Source organism: Erythrolamprus reginae, chromosome 7, assembly GCF_031021105.1.
Source record: "Erythrolamprus reginae isolate rEryReg1 chromosome 7, rEryReg1.hap1, whole genome shotgun sequence".
Classification (NCBI taxonomy): domain Eukaryota; kingdom Metazoa; phylum Chordata; class Lepidosauria; order Squamata; family Dipsadidae; genus Erythrolamprus; species Erythrolamprus reginae.
This window is the reverse complement of record NC_091956.1, coordinates 36595296-36618329: the sequence shown is the minus strand read 5'-3', so window position 1 is coordinate 36618329 and position 23034 is coordinate 36595296. Positions and strand designations below refer to the sequence as shown.

The window sequence follows — 23034 nt, the reverse complement described above, 5'->3', positions numbered from 1 at the left end:
AAACCTTGAGCAGGAGGCAAAGATAGGAAGAAGTAAAGGAAAATAATATGGGTGACAATTTAAAGTAAATTACAGTAAGTAAGTAAGTAAATTATAAAAAAAAATATTATATAAAATGAATTACAATCCTTAATGTATATTCTATGAATCCTTAAACTTAAAGTTAAATCAGCAAACTAGATTGCTTTCTAACTGCTCTTTTCTAAAATAATGATTATATTATCTTAATAATAATGTATATTATTTCACTAAACAATTAATTTATAATAAGCTTTAAATATGGTAAAGTGAGACTCTTATATCTATCAATCAAAAATTTAATAAATAGAAGCAATACATATCAAGCACTATCAATGACACCAATTACTAGTTTAGCTTATAATTATTAAATTATAAAATATACACAGTAAAATTATTCTAACAGGTTATATAGATTCCTAATACTATAGTTGTAAATTATAATAGTTCTTAGCAAATCTTAATTATTAATTATTATTTGCCCATATAAGTACTTATTGATTAAATTCACCTTATGAAATCAATTATATCAAATTGTAAAACCTTATAGATTATAAAGTAATTGTAGCAATTCCTGAGAATCTCAGTGGCTCTTTTTGGTATTCTTCTGAAGTTTTTGTAGTCTTTATTTTAACTATACAAATTCCTATAGGGTTGCTAAAAGGTGATAATCTGAATCACAGATCTCTAATAGATGATTAATTAGAATTAATTAATAATTAATACTTTAATTAAGATTAAAGAGATTTCGTTAGTTTCCCTGAGGGGAATAAATGTTAGACGAAATGTTTCACAGTAATCAAGACACTGTGCTCAAAGAGAGACCTATACTCTGTTTGTTGAGTCTCTCTATAGCCGCTTGACATTACTTCCCTCCTCTCTTTCCTCCAGTGCTCTCCCGAAATCACAAAGAAAAAAGGAAAAAAACCAGCTGGAGGGAATTGGAAGGGGTCTTGGGAGGTTTCCCTAGTTTTCATTGGAGTTCTCAGTAACTGCTAGAGCTTTAAGTTTGCGGTTTGCCTTTGCCTACTGGGATACCGGGGGTAAAAGGAGAGCCTTTTCAGCTGTCAAAGAATCAGTTTCACTATCCCCCCTCCCACAATAGCTAGCAGCGTGAATTCCACAATGAAATCTATCACTATTTCTTCCCAGGGTCTGCTAGAGTTGGCGACTTGCTGCAGCAATCCTGGGAGTTTTCCGGGTCTATGTTTCCTAGTGGCACAAGTGGCGCAACTCCTCACATAATCTTTGAATTCTGCTCTCATCCTAGGCCACCAGAACTGCCTTTGTGCCAGGTGCAATGTTTTCAGGAACCTGAAGTGGCCCCCTAGTCTGGAGTCATGACTCTGTTGGAGAATCTCTAATCTCAGACAGGAAGGCACATATAATTTGGTTCCCTTCCAAACCAACCCTTCCCTCAGTATTAGGATTTCCTTGTGGTTGTTGAACCACTGGTCAGTTGGCAACACTGACTTCAATTTATTCTCCCATTCCTTTTCCCTTGGTGAGGGTTGTCTCCTAGTTTGGTCTCAGGTGTGGACAGGTTCAACTTTATCTTTACTTCCCGAAGGTGGGTGAAGGCATGGGATGATTGGATGGCTTTCTTCCTCTCTTTGGCTTTTATACTGGGGTTTTCGTGACAAAGCGTCAGCAAAGAGATTCTTCCTAGCTGGGATATGTTTCAGTGTGAAGTTGAAACATCTGAAGTATTGGGCCCATCGTACTTGCTTAGGAGAAAGCTTCTGATGGGTCTTTAATATCTTGAGGTTCTTATGATCAGTCCACACCTTGAAAGGAATTGTTCCATCTTCTAGGAAATGCCTCCATGTCTCCAGTGCCACACATATAGCAAAAGCTTCCTTTTTCCATATGGCCCATCTCCTTTCGGTGGGGGTCATTGTCTTGTAACAACACAAACTTTCAGTCTGGATTAGGGTGTTGCAGGATTTGCTCCTTTTGAGCCCTTCGGCATTCCATTGTCCACCCAATAGGCCAAGATGATTTGGGCTTGGTAGGGATTGACCCAATCTTTAGCAGTTCAGTTAGGGACAAAGCAACTTCAGTGAAAGCTGGAATTAACTTGTCAATAGAAATTTGCAAATTCTAAGAAACTCTGTAATTGTTTGCATGTGTAGGGAGCTTGCCAATCAATCACAGCCTTCACCTTAGTGGGGTTCCTATGCCTTCCTTTGAGATGCAGTATCCCAAATAGTCTACTGACATCTTATGAAATTCGCATTTGGAAAGTTTTACATAGAGCTTAGCAGCCAAAAGTTTCTTCAAGACTCTCTCACCAATTTGACATGATCAGACAAATTCTGGCTGTAGATAAGAATGTCATCTAAATACACCAAAACTCCATTGTAAAGGTGGCCATGTAAGACTTTGTTTATGTACTACATGAACACAGCTGGGGCTCCCTTCAGGCCAAACATAGAATTGGAAACTCCCCAATTTATTTATTATTTTTATTTATTAATTATTTAGATTTGTATGCCGCCCCTCTCCGAAGACTCGGAGTTGAAAGCGGTTTTCCACTCATCTCCTTCCTTTATACTGATGTAGTAATGAGCTTCTCTTAAATCCAGTTTGTTGAATATTTTCCCCTTGGCTAGATGATTGAGTAAGTCCTTCATAAGGGGGAGGGGGTAAGTGTGCTGCACACACAATGCATTTAAATTTCTAAAATCCACCACTAGACGGCTCCCTCCATATTTTTTCCTTTAAAGAGAACTGGGGCTGCTATTCTGGAATTAGCTGGCCGAATGAATCCTCCTTTTAGGTTGGTGTCTATGTACTTTCTCAGCTCTTCCAATTCCTTTGGTGACATTGTGTACGTTCTAGGCTTTGGGAGAGTTCCCCCTTGTTCAAATGCTATTGCACAGTCTGTTGGTCTGTGAGGGGGCAGTTCATTGCAATCTTCCTCAAAACTTTTTCTAAGTCTTTGTATTCAAGGGGCACTTTTTGGAGACCTGGGTGTGGGGGCATCTGGTTCCTCCTGAAGTGGGGAATTCCTTCTGCCAGTCTCTGGAGGAGGAGGAGGAGGAACAATGTGGAGCTTGTGATATCCATCCTCCCACCTAATGGTGGGGGTCCATTTGTCCACCCTGGCCAGACCCAATATGACTGGTTCCAACATCCTGGAGGCGACTATGAATCTTAGAAATTCACCATGTTGGCCTATTCGCAACTCCACTAACTCCGTCAGGAGTGTAGCTGGAACTCCACCTACTAGTGAGCCATCCACTTGTTGGAAACGGATGGGTTTGGCTAAAGGTCTGCTTTGGATTTTTAATTTCTCTACTACTGTTTTGCGGATAAGGCATATCAAGCACCCTGTATCAATCAGAGCCCATATTTCTTCCTCCTCCCCCATAGCCATTACTTTAATCTTTGCTTTAATGAATAATGGATGGATGGGTTCACTCACCATGGGGTCATCTACTCTACTGGGCTCCTCATTCCAGTTGGGGCTGAGTCCTGAAGGAAAGGCTTTTTCGCCCTCAGGAGAATCCTCAGGAGGGAACGGCTCCGTGGTTTGAAAGGCCCAGCGACCTGGCTCTGAGGCTTCTCCAGTTTTCATTCTGCTACTGAGCATGGCTTGGGTTTGGGGGGAGGAAAGGGCAAGCAGTCAGCCCCCTTCTGACCATGTGCCGCAAGCAAAATCTCGCGTGAGGATGCTCGCATGAGATTCACCTATTTTCTGTGGTTTTTTTGCTACTGTGCATATGTGGAAATGTCATGCGCATGAGTGTCCTCGCACAATATATCACTTGTGGTGCATGAGCAGAAGCCAAATCTTGCACCGATGCATGCGTGCCCACGTCAGATGCACCTGCGCCCACGCCGGTCTCAGGAAGCGCACTGGTAGTGCCAAACAGTATAGGGCCCTTTACTGCCCTATACCATTCCAGACAAATGGCTGTTCAGTTGTTCTTAAAAACCTCCAGTGACAGAGCACTCTCAACTTCTGGAGAAAAGCTGTTCCACTGATTAATTGTTCTCATTTTTAGGAAATTTCTTCTTAATTCCAGGTGGAATTTCTTCTTGATACATTTTCATCCAATGATACATTTTCATCCATTATATCTTGTCCTACTGTCAAGTGCTTTGGCCCTGGGTTGACAACCCCTGAAATATTGAAAGACTACCAGCATGTCACCTTTAGTCCTTGTCTTCATTAGATTAATCATACTCAGTTCCTGAATCCTACATCATATATTTTGGTCTCCAGCCCTCAATCATCATTGTTGCTTTTCTCTGTGCTCTAAAAGTCTCGACATCTTTTTTTCCTGTGTCATGATAACCAAAACCTAAAACAGTATTCCAAAAGTCATCTTACCAAAGCACTGTATAGTAGTACTAAGACTTCATATGATTTGATACTATTTCTCTGTTGCTATAGCCTAGGACTGAATTTCTCATTTTTCCCTTTAAGGAATGAGAGTTTATATCTTTTTACCTTACATTTAACTGTACACTGATAGTCCTGAAGTTACATGATCACACCACTCCAGGAAGAGGCAGGAGTCCCAGGCAAGGAAGTCAGCAGGTGGGACGGGGGCTTTGGGAAAGCATTTTGTAGCACAAAAGGGGCATGAGAGACTTCAAATTGCATATTGAAAGCTGGCAAGGAATGTTGGAAATTGTGATCACATAACTGCAGCTCAGTATAATATTGTAATGGTGAACAGTTGTAAGTCTATCTTGTTTAGAATAATCATGATCTAATTGGTTGTTAGACAAGTGGTTATAATTCAAGGCTTACCTATATTATTCTCTTTTCTCAGCCCTTGTACTACAGTAGGCCATGCTGGAGGTTGAAGTAGCCTGGTCATTGCTCCCTTTGACTGAGTTGTTTCTTTGTCTCTCAGTCCTTATCAGTTTGAAAGAGAGAAAATAATTATTCGCTGCAGCTGCAGTTAGTATCCACCTTTGGAAGATTTTAAGACTATTATTCCTTTTTCAGGTATAGTAGCTTCTGACTCTCTTTGCTTACTTCATCATCTGCTTTTGTTTCACCTCCTCCACCTAAGTACAAATGATTACTTTAGTTCTCCAATAGTCTTCTTTCTCTGTTTCACCAATACCCACCCGCTGTGTCTTCAGGTTTCTCTTTTATCTCTCTGTAGTACATGTATGGTCCCTTGGTGTTAGGTAACACAAATGAAGGAAAATTGTCATCAGCAGCCTTCCCCTAAATAGCCTATATTTAATTAAATGCTTGAAAGTAAAATATTCTTGCATGGTTCTTCTAATGGTTCTTCGTGTTAACATACACTTTATCATAGTTAAGGAGAGACTCAATCCAAAACTAAGGGGAAATTTCTTGACAAAACAATTAAATAGTGGAAAAATTTGTGTCCAAAAATTCTGAATGCTCCAACCCTGGAAGTTTTTAAGAAGAGATTGGATTTTGTCTGAAATAGTATAGGGTTTCCACCATGAGCAGGGGGTTGGACTAGAAGACTTCCAAGAGCCTTCCCAACTCTGTTATTCTGTTATTTTCTAAGGTATTTAGAAAAAATATGAACTATTTTTGCAGTAGCTGCAGCTGTGCACCAAATGTAGTTGAAATATGATTCCAGTAAGTAATTCAGAACAAAACCTCATTTATTTGGAGCAAAATGGACAGGTAAAATCAATTCTGGTCCAAATTGAAGCCCTCTGGGGAATTAAAGTCCACTCAACTCCGTGATGAAATCTAAAAATTTTCCCTACCAATTCTATGAAAGTGGCTTGGTGGGCGTGGCTTGGTGGTCATGGTCATGTGACCAGGTGAGCTCAAAAACCAATTTTTACACTTTATACACAAACAGCACAAAAGCTACACAACTGACTCACACACAATGCAGAAGCAGCTGACTTCATAAAAAATGGCCCCTGCAATAAGCAGGAACCTCACAGAAAACTCAAAATCAATCTTCACACACACAAAACCTACACAATTGACTCCTACACCAGTGTTTTTCAACCAGTGTGCCGTGAAACATGGTCAGGTGTGCCGCGAAGCTCAGAGAGAGAAAGAGCAAGAGAGAGAAAAAAAGAGAAAGAAAGCAAGAGAGAGAGAAAAAGAAAGCAAGAAAAAGAGCGAGTGAGCGAGAAAGAGAACAAGAGAGAGAGAGAGAGAGAGAAAGCAAGAGAGAGAGAAAGAGAACAAGAGAAAGAAAGCAAGACAGAGAGAGGGAAGGAGAGAGAGAAAAAGACATAGAGGGAGGTAAGGAGGGAGAGAAAGAGAGCAAAAAAGAGAGGAAGAAAGGAAGAGAAAGAAAGAGGGATGGAGAGAGAGAAAGAAAGAGGAAGGAAGGGAGAGAGAGAATTTTTTTCTCCAAACTTTTTTTAGCCTCCCCCCCCTGCCCCGCTCAATGTGCCCCAGGGTTTCATAAATGTAAAAAATGTGCCGCGGCTCAAAAAAGGTTGAAAATCACTGTCCTACATAACTGACACACAATGCAGAAGCAGCTGGACTTCACACAAAATGGCCCCTGCAACAAGCAAGAACAGAGCCACAAATAGCTCAAAAAACAATTTTCATACTTCATATACAAATAACACAAAAGCTGCACAACTTACTCCTACACAACTGACACACAACGCAGAAGAAGCTGGCCTTCACACAAAATGGCCCAGGCAACAAGCAGGAATCTTACAGGGCCATAGTTGGGCAAATAAGTGGTAAAAATGCTTTTTAAAGCATTTCATCAGCCATTACAATCAACTGTGCCACCCAATGGGAATTTTTTTTTTTACTTTTTAAAAGCATTTTTAGTACTGGTTCGATGAACTGGAAGCATTTACTACCAGTTCGGGGAAACCAAGCCGAACATATAGCATTTCACTCCTGATTCAACCCAATATAGCACAACTTTTTCCATAAGCATAACCAGGGCCACCATCAGGAATTTTGGGGCCCCATACAGCCTAAGTGTCTGCCCCCCCCCGGCCATTTTAAAACTACTGCCCCCCAAATCCCGTGCCATGCCCACCATGGCCACACACCCTGGGCAAGCCCTCCCCCGGCCCTCTGAGGTCAAACACAGCCCTGATGTGGCCCTCAATGAAATTGAGTTTGACACCCCTGGCCTAGAGGCTAAATCCTATGAACAAGGGCTAAGAGAATTAGTATGTTTAGCTCAATAAATAGAAAACTGAGGGGGAATATAATAGTAGTTTCCCAATCCTTAAAGGGCTGCCACAGAGCAGATGGCATCTATTTATTCTCCATGCCACCTGAAGGTAGTACAAGAAGCAATGGGTGGAACCTCACCAAGAAGAAATGCAATCTGGAAATAAGGAAAAACTTGGGACTGGGCGGCATAGAAATAAATAATAAATAAATAAATAAATAAATCCCTTCTTTTTTATTAAAATAAATTAATAGAAACATAGAAACATAGAAGACTGATGGCAGAAAAAGACCTCTATTTCCTGTATTTTATCTTAGGATGGATATATGTTTATCCCAGGCATGTTTAAATTCAGTTACTGTGGATTTACCAACCACGTCTGCTGGAAGTTTGTTCCAAGCATTTACTACTCTTTCAGTGAAATAATGTTTTCTCAGGTTGCTTTTGATCTTTCCCCCAACTAACTTCAGATTGTGTCCCCTTGCCTTGTGTTCACTTTCCTATTAAAAACACTTCTCTCCTGGACCTTATTTAACCCTTTAACATATTTAAATGTTTCGATCATGTCCCCCCTTTTCCTTCTGTCCTCCAGACTATACAGATTGAGTTCATGAAGACTTTCCTGATACGTTTTATGCTTAAGACCTTCCACCATTCTTGTAGCCCGTCTTTGGACCCGTTCAATTTTGTCAATAATAATTAAAAAAAACCAAAATCCATTACTATTAAAACTAAAACAACCAGCAAAACTATTAATAAAAACAAGTGAGGGCTGGGTTTTTTTTCTCTGTTATTATTTAAGTGCTTTTACCATATGCTTTAAATCAAGAATCACTTCTCTCTCTGTTTCTCTCTCTTTTCTGTCATTCTCTGCCTCAATTATTTTCTCATTTCTCTTTTTTTCTCCCCTTTTTTCTATCATTTCTCTCTCTCTTCCTTCCACTCTTCTCTCTCTCTTTCTTCCTCTCTTTCACTCTCTTCCTTCCTCTCTCATCTCTTTCTTTCTTTCTCTTTCACTCTCTTCCTTCCTCTCTCATCTCTTTCTTGCTTTCTTTCTCTATCTTGCTTTCTTCCTCTCTCTTCCTCTCTTCCTTCCTCTCTCATCTCTTTCTTTCCTTCTCTCTCTCTCTTTCTCTATCTTGCTTTCTTCCTCTCACTCTCTTCCTTCCTCTCTCATTTCTCTCTCTCTCTTTCTATCTCTCTCTCTTTCTCTCTCTTGCTTTCTTCCCCCCTCTCTTTCTTTCTTTCTCTCTCTCTCTTTATCTTGCTTTCTTCCTATCTCTCACTCTTCCTTCCTCTCTCATATCTTATTTTCTTTCTCTCTCTCTTTCTCTATCTTGCTTTCTTCCTCTCTCTCACTCTTCCTTCCTCTCTCATCTCTCTCTCTTTTCTTTCTCTCTCTTTCTTTCTCTATCTCTCCCCCTCTTTCTCACTCTCTCTTTTTCTCACTTTCCCTCTCTTGTTTTCTTTCTCTCTCTCTTGCTTTCTCTCTCACACTCTTTCTCTCTCTCGTTCTCTTTCTCTTGCTATCTCCTTCTCTCCCATTTCTCTCTCTCTCTCTCTCTCTCTCACTTTCTCTCTATCTTGTTCTGTCGTCGCTCTCACTCTCTCTCGTTCTCCGGAGGCTGGCAAAAGTAATTTTCAATTACTTTCAATTGTAATTTTCAATTACAATCAACCTATCTCTCCTTCCTTCCTTTCCCCCTCCCTCTTTTCCTTTCCTTCCTTCCCTTCCCCTTTCTCCTTCTTTCCCTTCTTCCTTCATTCCAACCAACCTATCTCTTCTTCCTGTTTCCTTCTCCTCCCTCTTCCCCTTCCTTCCCCTCCGTCTTTCCCTTCCTTCCCTCCCTATTTTTCCTTCCTTCCTTCCCTTCTGTGTCCTCCTGGCCCTCTTTTCCCCTCCCCTCCCTTTCCCCGATGAGGGCAGCCCGTAGAGTCACACCCATCCCGGGCCGAGTTAAAAGAGCCGCAGCCGGGCAGGGAGCGCCCCACTTGCTTCGTTCCCGCAGCAGGGCTCGGTCGGGAGCCCGCTGGTCAGGGCTTGGTCGCTGCCACCAGGAATCCAGGAATCCGGGGTCAGGGGTCTCTGGGGCGTCGCACCGGGATGGCACCTGGAATGTCAGGCGCGTGGGCTGACGCACGCTGTCCCCATCCCCCTGCTGCCAGCCCAACCCGGAAAATTCAAAGTAAGAAAAACCTTCGCTCTTACTTTGAATGTTCCGGGCAGGCTAGCAGGGAGATGGAGAGAGCGCGTGTCAGCCCGCACGGCCGACATTGAAAATCGCCTTCGCCGGCCGGTGGCCCCCGCTGTGAGAATGCCTGCAGAGAAGAAAGAGAGGTGGAGCGGGCGGGCGGGCAAGGGCAGCGGCGAGTAGCCAGGGGGGGCGCGAGGGGGCTAGAGGCACGAGGGGGGGCCGGGGCAGCCGCGGTTTCGTGCGTGCCCTTGGAAAAGGGGGCGCGGGGGGGCCTTTTGGGGGACGCTGGCGCACACGTGCGAAGCCTACAACTTGCGCTTGTGTTAAATTTTGATTCTTTCCTAAGCAGCCTTCTGTGTAAAAAAATCCATTTGGGAACGACTCGTTCCCAAATGGATTTTTTTACACAGAAGGCTGCTTAGGAAAGAAACAAAATTTAACACAAGCGCAACTAACACAAGCGCAACCGCTACCCCGAAGGGGCTCCTACCTTCGCCGCACGCTTTATTCTGGGACTGGAGGACCGCGCTGCCAAAGGCTCCGTCGGGGCTTCGAGTCCTGCCTCGCGAGGGCCAGAGGGCCCGCCTTTTTCGTTGGTGAGGCAGGCGGCCAGCAAGATAGGGCTGGTACTGCGTATGTGCGAGGAGCTGCTCACTGGGCACAAATTACTGTAGGCGCCAGGAGGCCGGCGGGCAAAACCGGGCCCCCCTCATTGGTCAATTTCGCGGGGCCCGTGACGCCACTCCCAGTAGTACCGCCGTATCGGCGGCCCTGAGCATAACACTGCCATACATAAAATATATATCAGAAGGCACTAATAGACAATTACAATCACATGATATCAAAGTACCACACAAACCAAACAAGCCCTCCAAAACAACATAGGTAAACCAAAAGACCTAGCAACTTCAGAAGAAAAAACAGTTATCTACAATAGTGTAAGAACTGCAATAGCCATTATGTAGGAGAAACAAGATAAGAGGACTAGCAGAGTGGATCCATGAATACCAATTAGTAGTCAGAAGACATTAAAAATTCCTTAATTTTGCAATATATGGACAGACTTAACCATAGTTTTAATTGGGAAAATGAGCATTCTAACTAAGTCAAGTCCAAAAATGCTGGAGAATTCCTAGAAGACAGACACTCACACAAAGCAGCCACCAACAGGAATATACTATTCAACATCTACATACTATTCAAAGGAGGCAATCCAAAAGACCAAAACACCACCTTACCAGTAGCAGCAGCCAGATGAGCAGACGTTAACACCAAGATTAACAGTAGATCAACAATCAAGAAATAAACAATACCCCAATCAAGGATCTACTAAGACCACTTCCAATAATACTGACAGGATAAACCACTAATATATATAATGAGAGCAAATTTCCCTCTAATGTGGATGATGGTACGTAGTTTGTTAATGAAATGTCTGCAAGTAAACAACCAAGGTCAAGAGCACCAAGAATCCCATAGTTTGACCCTGAGCCTGCAAATATTTTCTTCCAGGATATGTCTGTCTGCCTACAATTTTTCTTTTGTTGTTGGTAAATATTCTTTCAATGTTTTTCTTTTACACAGGAGTATCTCTGAGTGCACTCCCAATGTATTTGAATGAAATTTCTCCCAAGCAGATCCGTGGGTCACTAGGACAAATTACAGCAATTTTCATCTGTATTGGGGTTTTTAGTGGCCAGGTTTTGGGTCTACCTGAGATATTTGGAAAGGTCTGTAATAATTCTGAATTATTTATTCATTTTTGCACTGTATAAATTGAGGTTGAAAACCCATTAATTATAAACAGATAAATGATGTCTAGATATTCTTTATTATAATATCAAATAACACAGTCTTGTGTAAATAAGTAGAAGCTGAACAACTTTTGTTCACTTTTGCTGGAGAATGTTTGATAAGCCATGAGTTTTGTTAAAAAAAATAAAATTTCTTTTTCCTGTCAATTTTTAAGAGAGAAGGTAAGGATAGAAACTACACACATCTGCATTCCTAACTTTACACTTATTGTTGGTGTTGACATTCACAATTAAAAGTACTTACTATCATGTAACAATTTTCAAAAAAAATTGTTCCCAGTTGTTATGTGTGTTTTCCTGATTGTTTGTACCTTAAATTAATAGAAAAAAGTTATTAATCCCTGTAAACTTTGCTTTTGTGGTCAGCACAATGATATTTTGAAACTGATATATTTTTAAGGATATTCGCAATATTTCAAGCTTCTGGAATTGTGAGAACTATCAAGAAGTTTCTAGAACTGTCCAGAATTATCTAGAACTTTCTGGGACTGTACAGAATTGTAGGTAGCTGTATAATTACAGTCATATAGGGCCACTATTGCTCTTCCTGAGAGATGGAGAGTCAGGATCTAATTGATTGGGATTGCATAGTAAGTGTTGTTTATGTTTGTTTATGTTTATTTAGATTTGTATGCCGCCCCTCTCCGCAGACTCGGGGCGGCTCACAACAAAGTGAAAAACAATTTACAACAAATCTAAATTTCTACTAAAAACATTTTAAAAAACACATTTTCTAAACACACATACATACACACATACCATTTATAAATTGTATATGCCCGGAGGAGATGTCTTAGTTCCCCCATGCCTGACGACACAGGTGGGTCTTAAGGAGCTTACGAAAGGCAAGGAGAGTAGGGACAGTTCTAATCTCCGGGGGGAGTTGGTTCCAGAGGGCCGGGGCCGCCACAGAGAAGGCTCTTCCCCTGGGGCCCGCCAACCGACATTGTTTAGTTGATGGGACCCGGAGAAGGCCCACTCTGTGGGACCTAATCGGTCACTGGGATTCATGCGGCAGCAGGCGGTCTTGGAGATATTCTGGTCCAGTGCCATGAAGGGCTTTAAAGGTCATAACCAACACTTTGAATTGTGACCGGAAGTTGATCGGCAACCAATGCAGACTGCGGAGTGTTGGTGAAACATGGGCATACCTAGGTAGGCCCATGACTGCTCTCGCAGCTGCATTCTGCACGATCTGAAGTTTCCGAACACTTTTCAAAGGTAGCCCCATGTAGAGAGCATTACAGTAGTTGAACCTCGAGGTGATGAGGGCATGAGTGACTGTGAGCAGTGAGTCCCGGTCCAGATAGGGCCGCAACTGGTGCACCAGGCGAACCTGGGCAAACGCCCCCCTCGCCACAGCTGAAAGATGGTTCTCTAATTTGAGCTGTGGATCGAGGAGGACGCCCAAGTTGTGGACCCTTTCCGAGGGGGTCAATAGTTCCCCCCCCAGGGTAATGGAAAGACAGATGGAATTGTCCTTGGGAGGCAAAACCCACAGCCACTCCGTCTTATCCGGGTTGAGTTTGAGTCTGTTGACACCCATCCAGGCCCCAACAGCCTCCAGACACCGGCACATCACTTCCACTGCTTTGTTGACTGGACATGGGGTGGAGATGTAGAGCTGGGTATCATCAGCGTACTGATGATACCTCACCCCATGCCCCTGGATGATCTCACCCAGCGGTTTCATGTAGATATTAAATAGCAGGGGGCAGAGGACCGACCCCTGAGGCACCCCACAAGGGAGAGACCTCGGAGTCGACCTCTGACCCCCCCACTAACACCGACTGCGACCGACCGGAGAGGTAGGAGGAGAACCACTGGAGAACAGTGCCTCCCACCCCCAACCCCTCCAGCCGGTGCAGAAGGATACCATGGTCGATGGTATCGAAAGCCGCTGAGAGGTCAAGAAGCACCAGGACAGAGGATAAACCCCTGTCCCGGGCCCGCCAGAGATCATCCATCAACGCGACCAAAGCAGTTTCCGTGCTGTAACCGGGCCTGAAACCCGACTGCTGGGGACCTAGATAATCGGCTTCTTCCAAGGATCGCTGGAGCTGGAGTGCCACCACCTTCTCGACAACCTTTCCCATAAAGGGAAGGTTGGAGACTGGATGGTAGTTATTGAGTACGGCTGGGTCCAGGGAAGGCTTCTTGAGGAGGGGGCGCATGAGCACCTCTTTATAGGATGATGGGAAGGATCCCCTCCCCAAGGAAGCGTTGATAATCTCCTGGACCCAGCTCCGTGTCACCTCCCTGCTGGCCGAAACCAGCCATGAGGGACACGGATCCAGTAAACAGGTGGCGGAACTCACAGCTCCAATGGCCTTGTCCACTTCATCAGGTGTCACCAGATCAAACTCTTCCCAGACAGATGGACAAGTACGGGCCTCAGTCACCTCAACTGACTCGTTGTCAGCCGACTCTGTTTTCCAATTGGAGTCGAGGTCCGCCCGGATCTGAGCGATTTTATCAGCGAAAAACGTGTTAAAATCCTCGGCACTACTCTGTAAGGGCTCCCCAACTCCCCTCTCATTAAGAAGGGACTGGGTCACCCTAAACAGAACGGCCGGGCGGGATTCCGCTGATGCAATCAAGGCGGCATGATACGCGCATCTTGCCGCCTTGAGCGCCACTTTGTAAGTCTTAATAAAAGCTCTTACAAGTGTCCGATCGGATTCAGACTTGCTCTTCCTCCATCGCTTCTCTAGACATCTCTTCTGGCGTTTCAACTCCCGGAGCTCCTGGCATTAAGCAGCAGCAAGTGGGCAATGGCCATCACAGACAAAGGGGAATTGACCTAGATAGACAGGTGTGAATTCAATATCGATTCAGATTCTGATAACGACGGTATTCACACTTCACTGCACACCCATTACAGGGGGAGCTTACGAATGTAAATGTATATATTGTGTGTTACTCTGGTACCGGGTGATCAATCTTGCTCTGCTGAATCCTCAGTACACTCTTGTACTTTAATACTGCATGGAATAAAGACCATTTTTGTCAAGTTTGGAGAGAAATCCTTTTTCCTTACAGTACACAGCAACTTAGTCAATTTAGATGGTATCAAGAGGTTGCATTTTGCTACATATGTGGCCAGTTTATAAAGACAAGAGCGAAAAAGTACTCTGTGGAAGCATCTGCTTAGATGTGTGAGGCCTACAAAGCATACTTCGGCATGCCTGTTGGTGACCAAGACAAACCATGGGCTCCTCATTTCACATGTGAGCACTGCAAGAAAACTCTTGAAGGTAAGTGGATAAATGCTACTCTCTTAAATAGCAGATGAATTGTGTTAATATTGTAAATATCACTAGTCATTAGTGTAAAATAGGCCTAAATCAAATTCTCAATCCAAATTTTATTTTGTTTGCTTATAGCATTATTTTTCAACCAGTGTGCCACGGCACACTAGTTTGCCACAGGACATGGTCAGGTGTGCCGCGAGCCCAGCCAGGCTGGAGCTTCCCTGGCGGTGACGGCAAGTGAGCTTTGGGGCCCGGTGGGAGGGCGCCGGCCACTGTTGCCTCTAAGCTGAGTGGGCGTGCACCAGCACAGCCATTAGGAACCCCCCCCCTGCAGAAACTTTTGAAGTGGCACAAAGCCACACAGTCCCAAATTGCTCCCTTCTCCAGCCAGCAAAGCTGGCTCCCCAGGAAAGCACCGCATTTGAAAAGCGCGCCTTTAAAAAGCGCCCAGCTTTCCCGGGCAGCCAGCTTGCTTGCCAGCGAAGTGAGCAATCTGGGACTGCGTGGCTTTGCGCCGTGACGACAACAATGGCACCTTGGCGGCCTTTAAGGGCTGCCCTTCATGGCGCCCCACCACCCGTTCCTGCAGGTAGAAGTTGGGCGCGCTACCGGGAGGCGAAGGCAGCGCGTGGCTGGGTGCTGGGCGCCGTGGATGCCTGGGAGGGGGAAGAGGTGGATGTGGCTGCTGCCTCTTAGTTGCATAGCCGGACGGAGGCGGAGAGAGAGACGAAGGCGATGGCGGAGTCCGTGCTGGGGCCATGTGGGGCCGCTCATCCAGGGGACCGCGGACCGGCAAGCTGCCCACCACTCTCTCTCTGCTCTCTTTCTCTTTCTCTCTCTGTTGCCGGCGTGGTGTATGAGAGAGAGAGAGAGAAAGGAGGGGAGAGAGAAAGAGAGAAAGCAAGCAAGAGAGAAAGAGAGAGAGAAAGAAAGCAAGAGAGGAAGAGAGAGAGAGAGAAAGAGAGAAAGAAAGAGAAAGATAGAAGGAAAGCAAGAGAGAGAGAGAAAGCAAGGGAGAGAGAGTGTGTGTGAGAGAGAAAGCAAGAGAGAGAAAAAGAGAGTTAGTAAGAGAGACAGAGAAAGAGAGAGAGGGAATGCAAGAGAGAGAGAAAAAAAGAGAGCAAGAGAGACAGAAAGAGAGAAAGAATGCAAGAGAGAGAGAAAGCAAGAGAGAGAAAGAGAGAGAGAGGATTGTGGGGGCAATAGCCTAGCTTTGTTAAAAAAGTGCTATTGCTAACATGTTGTAAGCCGCCCTGAGTCTAAGGAGAAGGGCAGCATAAAAATCGAATAAATAAATAAATAAATAAAATAAAGAGAGAGAGAAAGAGAGATAGCAAGAGAGACAGAGAAAGAGAGAGAGAGAGAAAGAATGCAAGAGAGAGAGAGAGAGGAAGCAAGAGTGAGAGAAAGAGAGGGGGAAGGAGGGAGAGGGAAAGACATAGAGGGAGGGAAGGAGGGAGAGAGAAAGAGCAAAAAAGAGAGGAAGGAAGGAATAGAGAAAGAAAGAGGGATGGAGAGAGAGGGAAAGAAAGAGGAAGGAAGGGAAAGGGAGAAAGAGGGAGGGAGAGAAAAATAGGGTGAATGGGAGGAAGAGAGAGGGGGTTTTTGTCCAAACTTTTTTTAGCCCCCCCCCCGTTCAATGTTCCCCAGGATTTTGTAAATAATAATAATAATAATAATGATAATAATAATAATAATAATAATAATTATTATTATTATTATTATTTATTGGATTTGTATGCCACCCCTCTCCGTAGACTCGGGGCAGCTAACAACAATAATAAAAACAGCATGTGACAATCCAATAATAAAACAACTAAAAACCCTTATAATAAAACCAAACATACAAACATACCATGCATAACTTGTAATGGCCTAGGGGGAAGAAATATCTCAACTCCCTCATGCCTGGCGGTATAAATGAGTCTTGAGTAGTTTACGAAAGACAGGTAGGGTGGGGGCATTTGTAATCTCTGGGGGGAGTTGGTTCCAGAGGGACGGGGCCACCACAGAGAAGGCTCTTCCCCTGGGGCCCGCCAAACGACATTGTTTAGTCAACGGGGCCCGGAGAAGGCCAATTCTGTGGGACCTTATCGGTCGCTGGGATTCGTGCGATAGCAGGCAGTTCCGGAGGTAAAATGTGAGTAATGTGCCACGGCTCAAAAATGGTTGGGAAACACTGGCTTATAGGTTGGTACAGAGGAGAGAAGAGAGCCATGCATTTTGCTATCCCAAGAATTTGGCGTGAACTGACTGATTACTCAACAAATTGCTACTTCTGCATGGTGGAGCCTTCCAAACGTCACACTGGCAAAAATGTACCACCTGTAACGTATCCTGACATTCCTTCCCAGTACCACACTGCCCTGAACTTCCTGTACCAACAACTCCAGACAGAGCTACACCACCTTCAAAAGAAAGCAGCAGGTCAGACACCATGGAAGACGTTGAAGATCATGATTTCTCTTCATATTCAGATGAGGAGCGGAAGCCATACTACCCTAACCAAAAAGACCTCAACGATCTGATCAGAGACCTTGGTCTCACCTTGGTCTAACGCTGAGCTTCTGACATCAAGGCTCAAGCAATGGAACTTATTAGATGAAAGCGTCCAAGTCACAGATCAGAGGAAGATGAAAACTATGTACAACTGGTTCAGACTCTGATAAAGAACTATGCTGCAATGGGCTGCAGGATGTCACTCAAAATCCATATCCTTGATGCTCATCTCGATAAGTTCAAAGAAAACATGGGAGCTTATTCAGAGGAGCAAGGTGAGCGTTTTCACCAGGACATTATGAACTTTGAACGCCGTTACCAAGGACAATATAACGAAAACATGATGGGTGACTATATTTGGGGATTGATTCGTGAAACTGATTTGCAGTGATAAATCTCAGAAAACCGCACACTTCTGAACAGTTTTTGGTAATCTGTGTAAATTTGCAATGCATATAGTGTTCTTAGTCTAACTGTATAAATGAGAAGATGCAAAACCATCTGTTTCTATAGTAAAAATGCATAATTTTCATTGCCGTGGTCACAAAAATGAAGTTTATGATGGATGTAAGCAATTTTTAATTTGTTTTAGACATAAACAATTGGAATATAACATTTAAAAGCTGGGAACAAAATTTGTGTTACATTGGCATTCTTCTGCCTATAGAGCATCTGTTATATTACTGAACTGTGAATTTTGCTCATGTTTTTAGTATCACATTTTTACATGAAATGCAGCAATACCAATACTAATTTCTTGACTGATTACAGGAGTTCCTGTGGCCTTATCTGTTTGCAATGATTATTGTTCCATCAACTCTCCAAATTGGAGTCCTGCCTTTTCTTCCAGAAAGTCCTCACTTCCTCTTACTTGAAAAAAATGACACAAAAGCAGCAGAAACAGGTCACATTCATATTTTATCTCAATTGATCCTGGTTCGCCTGGTTTAAATGCAAAGATCATAAGCACAAATACAATATTGTTATGGGTGGCAGTCTTCAGAAGCACTACATGCTGATATCTGGCCTCTAGGGTGGTTTGCCAATCTTTTAGGTTAGGTTTTAGATATGAATATCAACAATAAAACAGCACTGGCATGCTAAAAATTACCCCTGGTCTGCCTAAAGGAAAAGGAGATTGTCATTGCATTATGGCATTTTTGCATATTGTCTCCTGTAGGAAACAATCCCTTATTTTTATCTATGGAGATTCTCAGTCATCCAGGTCATGGTTGTCCCAAAGGCGGAATGAGCTGTTTAGGCACGGATCCTTGGCCACACCTCCTTCACCTCCAGCCACCCACTTCAGCCTATTCACAGCCAGTTTTCCTTCTCTGCTGGTCATCTTTCTCTGACCATTCTCCACAGTCAATGGCCCCTGGCCCTCCATCCCTCACTCTTCGGCCTGGCACATTTGCCCAGACACTGTTTGACCCAAGCCTTTGGTTGCACAGAACAAATAGCCCCCAGCCAATTGAATGGCAGGCAGAAGCAATGGTGCTGCAGGGTTAGTGTAGATTTGGCAATTGCAGGGCTATAGGGGGAGCAGCATGTGATGCTAGATTTTTTTTAAAGTGCTGCAGCTGTTCCACAAGTTTTTCTTAAAGGGGAAGGTTTTGGAAATGGTAATGCTGCAGCACAAAAGCCTCCATTATTAGGGCAGTATCACCCAAGGAGAGGGGGAATGGAGGTGGGAAGAACAGCCGACAAAGCCATGGGGGGTGGGGGCAGATAGTTAAAAGTGTGTTGTGGAGAGACCAGGAAGGAGGGAGGCCTTTGTTCCTTGTTTTCCTCCCCCAAAACTAATAATAATAATAATAATAATTTATTAGATTTGTATGTCTTATACTTTGGTGCATCTTATACTCTGAAAAATATGGTAAATCTAGTCAGAAATAAATGTCTTTAATTTAATTTCAGGAGAAGTAAATATAAGAATGTAGTTTGAATTTCATTGTGCTTTGACATTTCTACTTACAAGGGACCATCTTAGTTATTATATTACCTGATTTTGCCAACAAATAAAGATATAAAATCATGTTACTTTGCTGCATAATAATGAAAAAGATGTGAATGAGATGTGTACAGTTAGTAATATTTAGAAATATTTTGGAAATAGGATATGTAACATAATATTTACCATATGCTGTTATTTTAAATGCATGAACAAGAGCAGCAGATTTAAAATATACAAAATTGCAATATGTTGGTCCTGAAATGAAATTTGTAAATATTTGTGGAATTATTATTGAATAATGTGAAATAGTAAGTTCCTCAAGTAAGTATTATTGAGTAATGTGGAATTTATTTGAGTAAAACCAAACATGAAGCTGGCATATTTTGCTGAAGGGTCTGTTTTTGAAAGATAAAAAGATAAATGTTTGGTGTAAATTACAATTTGATGCGTAAAATGTGTAATTGATGTACAATTTGGTGTAAAGTATAGTTTCATATAATAATAATAATAATAATAATAATAATAATTGTGTATAAATTGTATGAACTGTGGACTTGCAGCATTTCAGAAATTCCTTGGAAAATCTGATGTGTCACTTGAAATAGAAGAAGTTCTGGAAGAGAGTCGAGTACAGAGAAACATTCAAGTAGCATCTGTATTTCAACTTTTGTGTGACAACACTAAGCGGTGGCAAATTCTCACTGTAGTTGTAACCATGGCTTGCTATCAACTTTGTGGCCTTAATGCTGTAAGTCATTATATAAAATATATATTTAATTATTGCTTTCACAGCTCCCCTTTTCTTTAGAATCTCAAGTAATTTATAATAGCGCTCCTTCAATATCAAAATGTGGGAGTTCAGTTGGCCAAGATACCTGTCCCTTCCAGTTTTTACTCCAGCTCTAAACCACTGAACATACAAATCCTCAATTGTTTCTGTTTTTCCTCTTTCCCCCTCCTCTTCTTGAAAATGTATGAACTGCAAATCTGCAATTAACAGAATAACAGTGTTGAACAGGACCATGGATATCTTCCAGTCCAATCCCCTGCTCAAGCAGGAAACTCTATAGCATTTCAAATAAATGATTATCCAATTTCTTCTTAAATATCTCATATTGGAGCACCCACAACTTCTAGAGGCAAGTAATTCCACTGATTAAATTGTACTAACCATCAGGAGATTTCTTTTTCATTCTAGGTTAGTCCTCTCCTTGATTAGTTTCCATCCATTGCTTCTTGTCCTGCCATCAGATGCTTTGGAAGATAGGTTGACCCTATCTTTGTGGCAGGCCCTTGGTTATTGGAATTCTGCAATCATATCATTTCTAGTCCTCCTTTTCATTAAACTAAATTATACCAAGTTGTGCAAAAGTGCAAAAGAGAACAACCAGGATGATAAGGTGATTGGAAACTAAAACATATTAAGACAAGTTGCAGGAACTGGGCATGGATAGTCTAGCGAAGAGAAGAACCAGGGGAGACATGATAGCAGTCTTCCAATACATGAGGGGCTGCCACAGAGAAGAGGGGATCAGGCTGTTTACTAAAGCACCAGAAAGCTAAACAAGGAACAATGGATGGAAGCTGACCAAAGAGATTTAACCTGGAAACAAGGACAAAATTTCTAATGGTAAGAGCGATCAACCAGTGGAACGGCTTGCCTGTGGAGGTTGTGAATGCTCCAACACTTGAGACTTTCAAGAAGAGATTGGACTGCCATTTGTCTGGGGTGATGTAGGGTTCAGGGGGGTGGACTAGATGACCTACAAGGTCCCTTCCATCTCTAGTAAATAAATAAATAAAATAAATAAATAAAAATTCCTGCAACCATTCTTCACATGTTTTATCCTCCAATCCCTTAATCATCTTTGTTACTCTTCTCTGCACTCTTTCTAGAGTCTCAACATCTTTTTATATTTTGTCAACCCAAACTGGGTGCAATATTCTAAATGTGGACTTACCAAGCCATTAGAAGGTAGTATTAACACTTCATGTAACCTTGACAGCAATAGCAATAAGATTTATGTACTGCTTCATAGTGCTTTAAAGTCCTCTTTAAGTGGTTTATGGAGAACAAGCATATTGCCCCCAACAATCTGGGTCCTCATTTTACTGACCCTTCCCTCTTAAGGCAGACTAGGATTGTGTTGGCCTTTTTGGTAGCTGCAGCACACTGCTGGCTGATACTTAAGTGATTGTTCACTAGGACTCCCCAAATCCCTCTCACAGTTACTATTATTGAGCCAGGTGCCATCTGTTATATGTCTGTGTGCTAGTAAAACCTTCTTTTTCTCTACATTGCATTTCATTGTTAAATAGGGGCTAGCATTCAAGTAAATCAAACTGTATCTGTATCTGGAACCTATCTTCTGGAGTATTGGCTAGTTCTGCCAAATTTGTCTGCAAATTTGATGAGTCCCCCTTCTGTCCTCTTATCTAAATCATTAATGAAGATATTTAATTGTACCAGGCATAAGACAGAGCTTTGGAGTACCCCATTGCATACTTCCCTCCATGTAGATGCAGTTCCATTAAGGACTACATGTTGAGTGTGGTTTGTTAGCCAGTTACAAATCCATATGGTGGTGAAGTTTTCTAACCCAGATTTTTCTATCTTACTAATTCTATAGCTCTGAAGGGTTCCCTTCTCCTACCCTCCAGGTGAATGAGAATGGGTGGAATGGAATGGCACAGCCCCTGACTCTGGAAAAAGGGAGGCTGGGCAGGAGAGGGCTGATATTCTTGGGAGATGTAGAGTAGGACAAAGCATCAGACTATCGGGGACAGTCCATTACAGGGGAAGATGTATTATCAGTGGCATGTTCTGGACCCCTGAGCTCATTCCTAGTTCCTTCAGAGCACACCCTCTGAGAACCTGAGATTTGATTGATGCTGGAGAATGCCAGATTGGTCAATAATAAGACTCCCCTTAAGATCTCATTGAGGATGAATGAACTAACCTCGCATGCATTACTGAGACCTGGCTAAATCTGAAGGGAGGGGGGAAGTTCCCTTACAGAGATGTGTCCAGGGTTTAGGGTTTGGCACCAGCTGAGTCCCCAGGGCAGGGGAGATGGGGTGTTAGTGGCCATCGAACCCTGCTCCCCATGGTTCTGTGAGACCCTGATTCTGCAGCTGGGCTTATGAGATCAGTTGGGACTGATGCTAGTATACCACCTTCCCTGCTCTGTGGCAACTTCCCTGCCTGATCTGTTAGAGGCCATCTTAAGGTTGTTGGAATTTCTCAGACTTATAGTTCTGCATGATTTCAACCTGGCACACCTGGGTATGTGCTCAGAAGCAACCCAGGAGATCATGGCTCGAAGGCAGCCATGGACCTATCCCAGATCATCTCAGACCTGGCTCAAGGACAGTGGTCACATGTCAGATACGATTTTCTTGTTGCAGCAATGGCAATATGATCTGGGTTGGATTTAACATTATCCCCCTTGTCATAGTCAGATCATGCCCTGATGTCCCTGAGATTCTCTGTTGCTGTCTCCACCCCCCTATACAGGGAAACTAGGGCTATTTTTATGGTTCATCCCTAATGACTGATGGACCCAATTGGTTTCCAGGTGAACTGAGAGATATCTCAGGAGCTCAACTTCATAGCCCTGTCAAAGCCTTGGTTATTTCCTGAAACCAACAGGCCACCGGGGGTTTGGACAGAGGTCGCTTCTATTCAACCTCTCTTCACCCATCATTTCTGACTTTTCCTGTGGTTCAGGGAAGAGTTGTGAGTTTTGAAAAGGGTTAAGAAATGCCTAGGGCATTACTGGAGGATAATGAAGGATGATGCCGACAAGGCACAACTTAAGAGTTACTAACCATGCCCATCGAATGCAGCAAGAATGGCAAAATAGCATTATTTCTCTGTTCTCATGTCTCTTATGTCCACATAGTGTTTCTCAGTAGACCTGTTCCAGATCATGCAATCCCTCCTGGGATGGGGGGGGGACTCAAGTGGTCATCTTTAGGGCCATACAGAAAAATTTGTTCAACACCTGATGGACAAAGTCATTCAGATTCATTCTCAGTTTGAGACCCATGTGAGGCAGGTCCTTATGAGATGTCTGGGGAACATCTCATAATTATGCCTAATTATCTGGGGACAGTTTTATTCTGCTGATCACGATGAACAGGATCCTTGATGCTGTCAGTGTTACC

At 43.1% G+C, this 23034-nt stretch overlaps 1 protein-coding gene across 2 annotated transcripts in view; it reads left to right on the top strand.

The window, feature by feature from the left end:
- SLC2A9 (solute carrier family 2 member 9) overlaps positions 1-23034 on the top strand; it is a 141349-nt gene that overhangs the window by 61279 nt on the left and 57036 nt on the right. For both annotated transcript variants that reach the window (XR_011559592.1, XM_070757345.1), the window contains exons 5-7: positions 10925-11070; positions 17679-17811; positions 19425-19612. Coding sequence is in view for 1 of the 2 variants with exons in the window: in XM_070757345.1 (XP_070613446.1) it covers positions 10925-11070; positions 17679-17811; positions 19425-19612 (467 nt within the window). In the remaining variant the exon portion in view is untranslated. The remainder of the gene's footprint in view (positions 1-10924; positions 11071-17678; positions 17812-19424; positions 19613-23034) is intronic.